This window comes from Diadema antillarum, unplaced genomic scaffold (assembly GCF_040938485.1).
Source record: "Diadema antillarum isolate AM-2024a unplaced genomic scaffold, OU_Dant_1.0 scf00000067, whole genome shotgun sequence".
Taxonomy (NCBI): Eukaryota; Metazoa; Echinodermata; class Echinoidea; order Diadematoida; family Diadematidae; genus Diadema; species Diadema antillarum.
In genome coordinates this window covers 1098385-1110248 of record NW_027270956.1, presented here as the reverse complement: position 1 = coordinate 1110248, position 11864 = coordinate 1098385, and the positions used below count along the sequence as shown (strand labels likewise).

At 39.4% G+C, this 11864-nt stretch overlaps 1 protein-coding gene across 1 annotated transcript; it reads right to left on the bottom strand.

The window, feature by feature from the left end:
- Nucleotides 1–415: 415 nt before the first annotated feature.
- On the bottom strand, nt 416–10508 carry LOC139716602 (uncharacterized). The gene is made up of 7 exons (XM_071628129.1): nt 10421–10508; nt 7525–7612; nt 6667–6775; nt 4017–4173; nt 2959–3032; nt 1901–2099; nt 416–645 (listed from the first exon to the last, which is right to left on the bottom strand). Exons 1-7 carry the CDS (start codon nt 10506–10508, stop codon nt 416–418), a joined length of 945 nt encoding a protein of 314 aa, XP_071484230.1.
- Between the last annotated feature and the right edge of the window lie 1356 nt (nt 10509–11864).

Below are 11864 nucleotides of genomic sequence, written 5' to 3'. Positions count from 1 at the left end.
TTATAGCATAATTATCTCCACCTATTTACATCACTCATATACACTACAACTGTATGTATGCATAATACAAATTCTAGGAACACTGAAAAGCCATGCAAAAAGAAGAGTCATAAATTGGCAACGATGAAAACAACAAAATTTCAACTGGCAGTGAACTAAATGTATTGTATGCGGATCCTTAGAGTTTGGATCTACATCTGTATTTCAAACATCTGAATGCTAACTTACATCAGAAATTAAGCATTGATGATGAATCAGTGAGAAATTGAAGGTGTCTTTTCTCTTCCCCATTGCCCAAGTACAAGTTTGTAGGCAGCTGCTCATTGTAAATTGTGATAGGATCCATCTACCAGTAAGCTCTTCTGTGAATGGAACAAGTCCAAGCAGTCCATATTTTCCCAGCGTTTCCTCGCCATCACCTCGACGCTGGCGATGGTGTGAAGTGACGTCCTCCGTCTCCACGGGAACCTGGCGACGCCACGCTCGCCCTCGGCGATGGGGTGGCAGCAGCAGCAGCAGCAGCGGCTTGCTGTGATTTGCTGCGCACCTCCTCAATCTGATGCATGTGCAGGCTGTGCTGGTTGGTGTGGTGCGCAGCCCTGGCCCGGGACTGGTAAATGAGGTCGGCACTGAGGCGGAAGACATCTGCAGCATGGCAAATTTGAGTTTTAATTCTTGATTAATGTTTTTGACAGTGGCCAAAACATTTGCAGAGGAGCACACTCTTTTTGATAATACAGCAAAGTCTGCCTCTTCGACCTATCTCTACAAATATATATTAGGTAATCCAAATACCATTTCCATCAAATTGTGCTTTTGTAAAACTTAAATTTTCCAACAGTTTAAGAGGGCACACAGAGATCTGTACATGTGGGACTGCATACAAATTTTGGGGTACTGTATGAGCTAAAATTTTCGCGTATAGATATTTTCGCAAATTGCTACTTGGAGGATATTTTCGCGTGTTGTTAATTTCGCGGTTGCGAGGGTCTAACTGAACTCAGTTATTCGCGCGTTGTTATTTTCGCGTGTTGTTATTTTCGCGGTTCAAAGGCGATTCACGAAATTCGCGCAAATTTCAGCTCGTACAGTATCTGTCATGGGGGTATATGATGAAGTTTCTTACTTATCTTGCACATCATATGATTGTTCTGGTAAATCTTTGAACAAATGATTTTAAATATGAATCAACAACCCAAAACAGGATTTTGAGAATATTACATGTACAAACAAATGAGAAGGAGTGAAATGATGACATCAATACTTTTTCAAAACTGCATATGTGTTTGGTAATAATATGCAGAACTTTCAAATTCCATAACTTTCTGATTCTCTGTCTGAATCTGGTTAACATCTACCATTCCGTTCATCTGATTTTATTTACTTTACTAGAGCCAACCTCAACATGGTGTGAAATTGCACATTAGTTCTAACTTTTGTCATTGGTAACCTTTATGACACTTGGTCATAAAAATGTACAAAACTGATAGGGGAGTTGTGAGTCAATGACATTTCTGGCCCATCAAATTTGCATATTTATTTTTCATCTAACAGTAATAAAGTTCTCACTATTGTGAATGACCTTACCCTTTTTAAAAGAGTTTAATCTCACATGGAATGAAGTTTTCATTACCTTTGCCTGGATCTAACCAGTGTAATGGCCTAGAACTTATCTGGGCAGTGCAGTTCTTCATTATAACAGTTGAAAACACAACTGTTGGCATGATCATACCAAGATGGTTTCACATACAATGAACAACTTTGCTAGAATTTTTGAGTTGCAGCCTCACCATTAGAGCAAAACCACTGCTGCAGCTATGTGGGCTTTTGGTTCAACTTCAACTCTCACAGAGGGTGTTTTACCTTCTGTGCAACACGTTTGACCTAAAGAGTCACTCACCATCGACATCGACGGACTCCCGGGTATCAGTTCTGTCTCGGTATACACCATTTTCTAACCCCTCATCCTCCTCCTCCTCGTCAACATCATCTTCATCGTCATCATCGCTGGACACAGGGTGGCCGGCGGCACGCTTTTCGTCCTTGGTCAGCATCTCATTGTCGAGCTGTTTGAGGTTTGGTAGAGCGGCTAGAATTCTCTCCCTGTATTTGCAGAATGATAATAATCATCACATGGTGTTCCTCAGCATTTACAGTGAGATATATGCATCAATAATTGCTGCTACAGATTGATAGACAAACAAAATGAAACAAAACATCTTGCACTTGATTCAGGACAGTGAAAAAGTAGATTGTTGCCCCTTTAAACCTATATTATTATGTGCATCTCCTAAAACATACAAACATCGATATAGGGGGAACCTTCTCAAAAGGAAACTTGAATTCACCTCAAATCTTTTAGACTGAAAATTGTTAGAGTTACTTTCACGGTAAAGCTTTGACAGCCTATATGAATCAGTAAACACTTAAGATTAGTCGTCCAGGAATGTATGGGAGTCGAAGCTTTTCCAAAACGCACCGTAGTGAACAATAGAGGGCAGTAGCTAACAGGGCACAAGTTATGGACAACCAACCATTCATTTTGTGCACACAAATCTACTACAGCTCTATTTTCTTTTTACCAACTTTGTTTCATGAGCAAACTTCCTAATATGTAAAGAAGAATAAATGTTGGCATGCTGTAGGTCAGTTCCAGATTCAGAAGGATTATTTCTGTCTCAATTTGGATACAACCACTGCTTTCTGGTGATTTCTAGATTTCAAAGAGCTGTACCTTCCCTAGGCTTTTTCCTTGCAAAACTATGCTTCAACTTTCAATGGATGATTTCGATTTTAAGACTTTACATTACACTATATGTACATGTTTACATGAGGATTTTGATGTCTGTGCTGACACTGCATAGCTCTCCATTGCTGGCACATTCTTCGCCCATCTAACAGGCAAAGCACACACATTTTAACAAAAGTTTTCATCACGAAAAGTAAACTGAATGGCACAGACCTGTAATCACTCGACTCCACACATCGATTCCCGGTCAGATTGAGAAAGACCAGCGACTTTGGCAGTTCTTCTGTTGTGGGAAAATCATATTTCATTATAAATGATTTCATTTCCTGACTGGTGAGCTCTACAGTTTCAGTATAAAATTTGGGAAATTATCGAAACAATATGGGCAACAACATGAGAACCCTAGCTTCCTTTCACAAACAAAAGAAAGAGGACCCAATTGAACATATATGGGTGCATGTTAGAGCAAGGCAAGAATTTTGCCTTTCAAGAAAGATGTACATATGTAAATTCTGACAATGTAATTTCTTGGAGCATACTTTGCTCAGTTAAAACAAAGGAAAACAACTACATTTGAGAAGACTTGACAAGACTGCTCTTTCACTATGTTAAAAACAGAAGCAAATTTGTGAAATTCTCTTTACATTTTCTTTATACACCTGTACTGTTGTTCCGCCCTGATGTCACAAACTGTTGTAGTCTTCTCATCCAGCAATGGCGGAATCAAAACTTTCCAAATTCTTCACTTGTGAATGAACCGTCTGATTATCCTCGAACTTTCACTAATGTGATCTCCTCATATACCTGTTAGCTGCATTCACTCAATCCACATGTATATTTAAGGAAACTTCCACTTTAAATGAGTGTTAGCTGACTACACCCTACATCAGGGAAAGAAAGATGAATATAAAATGATTAACAATGGAGAGAAGTAAGATTTCAGACTCTCCTGAGACTGTCTCCCAGACTTGAAGGGTAGGGTAAGGCAGGGTTAACCATGCATGAGTCTCCCCACCTAGACTGTCAGGCAGGTGTCTAAAATATGATGGTAAAGTGGACTCAAGTTTATAACAAAGTCCTCGGACCAGCAGTTTTCTTTTGTTATATAAAACTTTTGTTAGAACCAAACTGATAAACAAAAAAAAACGTGGAGAGGATAATGTTAGGGCCTGAAGTCAAGCACATTGTAACTGGAATTTCATTATATCCATGTTCGTAATAATGGGAGTACACTATTTTTTCGTATTCAAAAGAGCATCTGACTTACCGACATCAAGGTGGTCTATTCTGTTTTCTGATAGGTCCAACAGTTTGAGCGTGTCCATTATTTTCAGGTTCTCGACCCTCTCGATCTTGTTCCCTGCCAGGGTGAGGAACTGCAGCGACGTCAGGCACTCCAAGTTTTCAATAACGGATATGGCATTCTGCCAGGAAAAAAAAAATAGAAGAAATTCACTTATGCTTTCCATTATGCTCTAAACAGGCGAGCAGGTTTCTGATTCCAATACCATGCCTGCAATCATAAAGTTTTTGTTTTTCAGGACAGGAAGAGGGAGAATGTACGGATAAAATAGGCCGATGCTGCAGAATGATAATAAGAGGGTGGAACCCCCCCCCCCCCCCCAGAGTTGAATCAAAACTCTGAGAATGTAAAGTAGTAGACTGATGGTGGCTAAATTCTGACTTTCTACTTATTTCCTATACAGTGCACTCCCATTATAATGAACACGATTATAACAAAATTCCAGTTACAACGAAGTAAAAAATTAAGGCCGCAACATTATCCACTCTATGTATTTTTATTGTTTATTTGTTCAGTTACAATGAAATTTCGATGTAATGAAAGAAAACTGCAGGTCCCGAGGACTTCGTTATAACGGGAGTCCACCGTATATGATGGGCAAAAATAGGAAGGGTATGAGATTTCTTGCTCCGATCATCTTTCATACTTTTTTTTCCACTGGGGAAGATTTGGGACATCAATTGGTGATTCTTGTATCTCTCCTCTGGACGTAAAACAATTAACCCATTGAGGACGAGCCCCAAGTATACCCTGGCAGGTGTCTATGGGAGAAAGCATGTTGTAGCTAATTCAGTCCATCCTCAATGGGTTAAGACAAAGAGCCACTAATGATGTGTGGATGAGTTGCCTGTAACTCTTACTAAGCCTCGTTTGCTAATTGGCACGAAAACCAGTGCTGTCTCTGCCAATTGGCACAGATGCTTGGAAACTGATTGTCAATGAATCAGAGATTACCTAATCCCCCTGATCTCTACCTTGTCACCATGGCCTTCCCGACTGACTAAGGCACGAGCTACAGCTGAGTGGGCCTCCTAATCTACAACTAGGCCAAGTTTGAATGATTATCGAATGCTGATGCAAAATCTTGGCAAGGTAAGCTAAATGCTTGGGGCATAATCATACACGATTAAAAATCTCACCAAACATGAATGCATGCACTCTATAGAGAAACAAAATTGGCTTTACTGTGATCTCAGAACACACCATGATGCAGATGACATTGTCATGGGAGCTGCTGCCTGAGAGCATGAGTCATGTAGCAGACTCTACACATATATCCATCATGTTTTGCGCTGTGAATCTCATTGATGGCACATCCCCTTTAGGTGCCTATGCCATATTTCCTGGTACAACTTCATTTTTAGTAATAATGATCTATATGATCACAGTAATTGCCAGTTTATGAAATTAGCCATGCTACAAGCCCTCCAAAAGCAAAAATGTCTTTTACAAAAACAAGTAGAAGGGTACATGACACAAGCTAGACACATGAGTCATACAGCCCATGGGTCATATCATGGGTGTATGCAAGGGGGGTAGGGAGGGTTGTACGACCCCCCCCCCCCCAAAAAAAAAAAAAAAAAAAAATTTCAAAAGGTCCACTTTTTGTAAAAGACATTTTTGCTTTTGGAGGGCTTTTTACCCTATCCCTACAACAGGAAAAAAAAGTGACCAAGTGGTGTTCCAGCAAATTGTCAAAAACCTCGTTAATTTCGTAACTTAATTTTAATGCCATACCTTATTTCTAAGCCACACTGCCATGCCGAAAAAGTAACTTTTGTATGCACCAAATGGCCCCATTTTAAGATATAAAATTCAAAAACTCCCTACTGTGTGAGGGGGGACACCCCCCTCCCACACCCTCCCCCCGCTCGGTCGCTCTGCTCCATCGCAAAAAAGGTCAAAAAATTTTGATTACGACCCCCCCAGAAAAAACCTGGATACACCCCTGCATATAGTCCTTGAGTCATGCTGCTGAGTTATACAGCTCATGAGTCATACCACCCACAAGCCAAATACTATGTGAACAAGGCCCATGAGTTCAATATCAAGTAAAATACGACCACAAGCTACACTGTCCATGGCAAATAAGGCCCATGGGCTTGACACTACATAATATATTTAGCCCATGAGCCAGACAGTACGAACAGTGCCATCTATAAACCATCAATAAGTGCTTTATTTGTGCACAGTGTCCCAATAATGGTGCAAGGATAAAACATGCAATATGAGGGCAGCTCATCACACAAACAGGCACAAGACTGTTACCTTGGCTGTATGCAGCAGGGGTGGGGACATGGCAGTTGCCCCCCCCCCCCCCCCCAAAAAAAAAAAAAATATATCAAGGCTTATACCTTTAACTAAAAATCATTTGCCCAGTTTCGAGCTCATAGGTTTAATATAATGTATGTAGTGTCAATCTCGGGGCCTTTTTTTTTTGCCTAGTGACTAACTTGAGGGCCTGTTTTATTTAGTGCCTACCTCGTGGGCCTGTTTTACTTGGTGTCCAGCTCACGGGCTGTATGACTTTATGACTCATGGACCATTTTTTTATGTGTTTTTTATGGGCTTTATGACTGATGGAGTGTCTAGCTCGTGGGATGACTTGGCTCACCTCCTGCAAGTAAAGATTTGTGACGGGCCCAAGCATCTCCAGATTATCAATCTCCACCAGGTTCTCCCTATCAAGACGGACGTGGGTCAGCTTCATCAGGCCATCAATGCTGATTGGATGAGAGAGGGAGTTGGTCAGCAAGACATATGATAAGCTTGTAGATCTGTGCTGTTTGATTGACTAAACTTTAACCCATTGAGGACAGTTTGATTTTGCTACAACACGCATTTCCCACAGAAGGAAGCCCGAGTATACTCGGGACTCGTCCTCAACGGGTTAATAGCTCTCACACAAAATTCACACACAGAGACACACTCATACACTCACATAAATATATGCTGGCTATTTTATGAACTAGTACTTCAAATCAAGACAGTAATGTGAAAAAGATGGCTATTGCAAAACATTCAGAGGACACCATGCATTGTTATCCATTACAGTAAAAGAGTATACCTGGTAGCTTTTTTTATTCCACCAACATCAGCAGTCTTCTTCAATGTACTACTACAAACTGTACATTTACCTATACATGACATATAATTATTTCAGAAACTTTATTGCCAACTGGAATTTGTAAAGAAATTTTTGCAAGTCTTCATACTTGCAATCATGAAATACAGCAATGAATTCAAACTAAGTATCATCCCTTTTCAAGAAAAAATAATCAATTTTCCACCTTGCACATGACGTACATTGCATCCAATTACAGGACGCAATGTTTTTGCAAGCTGGTAATTTGATGATTAGCAGTGTGTGAAAATTAAACCACGTATGGTAGGTGATTTTCTCTAAAGAGCTTTCTTGGGGTTAGATTTTCTTCTGATGTAAGTAGAGGAGAAATAATCTGAGTCAACTTACAGCTGATCATGGGACCCCTTGGAGAGTGATTCCGGTAGGTTCCTCCGAGCAATCATGACCATGCTGATGCGAGCAGGTTTACGTGGCCCTGGAAGTAACATGACAAAAAAAAAAGAGAAAAAAAAAAAAGAAAATACACTTCAAGTATCCATTCTTAAAAGACCTGCGTTTCCATGTTTTGACAGCATCTTCTGATGAAATAAAATGATCTGAATTTAACTTGAACATCACTCAGATTGAATCAGATGAGGGTTTTAGCAAAAAGAAAAAGCAAACAAACAAACAACAAGCAGTCTCCAAGTGGAGAAAGAGGTCACAGAAGAATATTAAAGGGGAAATTCATATAGATTTCTTAACATCTACAGAAGTGACACACAAGCTGCCGAAATGTTGCCCAAAGCTGCCATGTGCTCGTATTGGTGTACACATGAATCAAGAAGTCCCTATATACAGATACTCCAACCCCAATCACCTTCAGATCTGGAGATTCTCCCGCCCGAAACCCCTAGCAAACGGGAGACTCCAAGTTGATGTGTGCGAAGCACAAAGTTCCTAGGGTTCTAGATGTTCTCTGGTGCTATCTAAGGCTTACTCTTTCAACATACGATAGCAATAAGTAAGAAATCCTTTCCACCAGGAGACACAGAGCCAGGGCGGGAGAAATCAAATCTCAAGTGGGAGAACGGGAGATTTTGCAAAAATGGACTTTCGGCGGGAGATCTCCCGTCGAAAACGGGAGAGTTGGAGTCTCTGTATATATCCAGCTGTCATATTGATGGTGCATGTTCATACATGACATACAGAGCTGCTCCCTTCTGTTCACTGAAGGAAATATCACAGTGCAATTCCACAATGATGTATGTTCAAAATGAGTAATTTGGACAGATAGAACAGAAGAAACTGAATCAAAATAAGAGTAAAATAAGGAAGTTGTGAAATGTTAAAGGTTCAGTTTGTCATCAAAAAGTGATGAGGATCTAGATAAGAACCCTCCAGTACTGGTACATGTTCACTTTGTATATAACATATGTAAAATAGTGAGGTGATAATGGAAGAAGAACTCACAACTCACATATTCATTTGAGAAATAGTTCCATACATTATACCCCCCCCCCCCCCCCCCCCCCCCCCCACTTACCTAAGACTCAGGGGTTCCGTGTTACCTAAGATACCAAGATCAATGTTATAGGTACCCTAAAACCCTAACCCTAACCCTGAAGCCACCTAACTTTAAAACTCAGATGTCTATTTTTTTTTTTTTCAATTCTAGCAGGGTGTACATATGGAACTCATCAATGATTCAGAAAAAAAAAAATCTAGACACCAGAAACTCTGGAAAAAAACCTAGCCCTAGGAGAAGATCTAATAATAGTAGGCCCCTATAACAGTACACACAGATCTCAAAGTTTTTAAAAATCCACACACTATTATAAATACACCATTAGAGACTTAGGGATTTCCAGAACAGTTTTCTTCCGGAAATATGATGTACTGTAGACACTCTAGACTAGATCCAGAGCTTCCAGACCTCAAAAAAAAAAAAAAAAAGAAAAAAAAAAAAAAAGGCCTAGGCCCTAACTGTTAATATACTTTAAATAGTTGATAGAAATGGTATGATTAAGGGTACCATCTATTGTCACCCTAGGGATCCGCAGCTTATTCATTCCAAAAGTATAAAACAAATTCGCCTAAGTTTTGCCTCGAATATGCCATAAATGCTGCAGTTTTGATTATCGCGACTGTCCTGTTGATTCTGAATCTCTGTAGTGAAATAATGTCATTTTAGTATGTGTGATGCATTTTCTTAGTAATAATACACATGAATTTCACAGTCATGCATCATGTTCGCAATTTACTAAGCGGATGTGTAACTGAACCGTATTTACTTTAGTTTGTTAGTTTGCTTATGAGTTTGTTTTTCGTGTCTTCATTATTATTATTTTCATAGCTTATAAGGTGCATATTATATAAATCCCACACATATTTTTTCATTCTATACACTATTTAACAGCTATGATATGCAGGGTGTTGATGTTATCAAGGTACCCTGCTGATACGTGGTACCCTTACCATACAAAGTTTTTCTGAGTAGAAGATTCTACAATTCCTTTTAAAAAAATCTCTAGGTCCCAAGTCTAAAACTTAATGTTCTACTAGACTCTGGAGACTCTAGATAGGGTAGGGGCAGGGAGTCTATAAATTATAATGTTAGTCTGTAGACTTAGTCTACTAGTACAGTATCAGTAGACTAAGTCTACTTTTAGTCTCTAACGTTAGTCTGTTAAACTCAGAGCCTCCTGTTTGAAATTTAGATTCTAACGTGTTAGAATTTCTTAATGCTATTATAGTCTAGAGTCTAATAATATTACTAATGGGTCTAGACCAGTAACAATTACCGATATTGTACTGAAAAGGCGTCTTATACTCTAACAACTAAAGTAAGACTCTATAGACTCTAAGTAAGTAAGACTTAGTCTTTAGACTAGTCAAACATACTAACGCCTAACTGTTAGTATTAGAAGTAACAAACATGACAATACAATAATTTACAATAGATTACCCAGTTTGTTACACGATTATTAAAATTAAATTTAATTGAGTTAAACTTTTGTCTTTAGATCTTGTTGTAATTCGTTGACGTTAGACGTTCTTCTTTGACGTTTACACTTGAAATATAAAATATGGACACAAACATACAAAATAAACATTTTGATTTGAACAGAAAAAAAAAGAAAAGAAAAAGCGAGAGCGCAAAGGATCACCGTCCCATCCAAAAGACTTAACGACTCGGTCTAGGGCCGACACCCTTTACTATATGTGGGGCTATACAAGTTGTGGTAGTGCCAGTGGAACTAATGATTGCCTAACATACAAAGAGCCATGACAAAGAAATTACCCAAGCCGAGGCTGATAGCGATACTTTCATCTCCATGTTCTTCTTCAAATTTCTTTCGAAGAGCATCTTCAGACAGGTGTGAAGCCATTTAGCTGAGAAAAGTTTGGGTCAAAGAGATTCATTCAGTTTTCGTGCTTTGGTGACAAGACAGTTACGTACGCGTAGTCTGGCAACGAGACGAACGCTGCGTTTTAATATGGTATCTGTGAAGAGCAAAATGGGTTGGTTAGAATTTCAGACGAATAGGGCCTACTGCTACTGGTACTGTATGGTGGAAATATAAACAGACAAGCGAAACAAATACATGGGAAGGAAATCCTTCCTTTCCTTCCTTCACTCGGTGACTAGGAATGACTGTTACAAATACCCCTTCATTCTGAGGACAATGGCAGAATGGAATCTTCTACCAGGGAGGTGAGAGGAATGTTAGGGACGCCCGCGATGTGTGGATATTTCAACTCTCATTGGGGGGGGGGGGGGGGGGGGGGTTCAATGCACTGCTAGCCACCTTGCGCCTGCAACTGGAATACTCTGTATCCCATCTGTGGAGTCTTGTTTGCTGCAGCTGGAAGGAGAAGAAGAAGAAGAAGAAGAAGAAGAAGAAGAAGAAGAAGAAGAAGAAGAAGAAGCGAAAAAAAGAAAAAGAAGAAGAATAAGACTCACTGTCACTAACATAACTCTTTCACGCGTACACACAGCACAAACACACGTGCTATGTAGATTGCACTTAAAGATGTAACGTCGCGCCAATTTCGACGGCATCAAATATTCTTGTACCTGTCAGAAACCCTTGTGGAGGGAGAGTTTCTGTAAAAATGGAAAAACATGATTGCAATGTTTCCTCTCATTATTGTTTAGCTCACAGACACACTTAATACCCGCGCATGGATTAACGATCCTACCTTGTTCTCCTTCATAGTAGTGAGCCAATAGTAAATGAGGGAGAAAGATGAGAAATCAGCTAGGAGTTGACTGTTTCATGTGTCATTCTGCTGATACCCGTATAGTCTAAATATCAACATTAACTTTCACCTTTTTTTTTTTGGTGGTAAATTACACATTTCGTGCTCTCCAACCAAAGTATCATTGACTTTGTTGAATTCCTTCCAAAGTGGTTTTGCTTTTCGAAAAGTATCAAAGAAATTAGAATTGCAATATCTCTATAATAGCTGTGCTATATTATAATTATTGTATGCGGATCACACCAGATAATAATATGATTATGCTAGGGAGTAGGTAGTGGATTATTCAAACAGCATCCCCAATCCAAAGTGATTTTGAATTTTTAGAAGTCTTAATATTTTTGCTCTTGATGCAAACTGCTTGATTATCAATAGCATCGGACAATAACTAACTGCGATTGCATTATCAGGACGTTTTTGAAGGTGACACGACATTTGCTCATTTGCTTATTTTCTCTAATAACTTAATAGGGTTAGCGTCA

Bases quoted from the DNA above. Each gene is read 5' to 3' on its own strand.
- LOC139716602 (XM_071628129.1), bottom strand. From the start codon at position 10,508: ATGGCTTCACACCTGTCTGAAGATGCTCTTCGAAAGAAATTTGAAGAA. The intron at 7,613-10,420 runs GTAATTTCTTTG...TGTTACTTCCAG, and splicing joins CGCTATCAGCCTCGGCTTGG to GGCCACGTAAACCTGCTCGC. The intron at 6,776-7,524 runs GTAAGTTGACTC...TCATCCAATCAG, and splicing joins AAGGGGTCCCATGATCAGCT to CATTGATGGCCTGATGAAGC.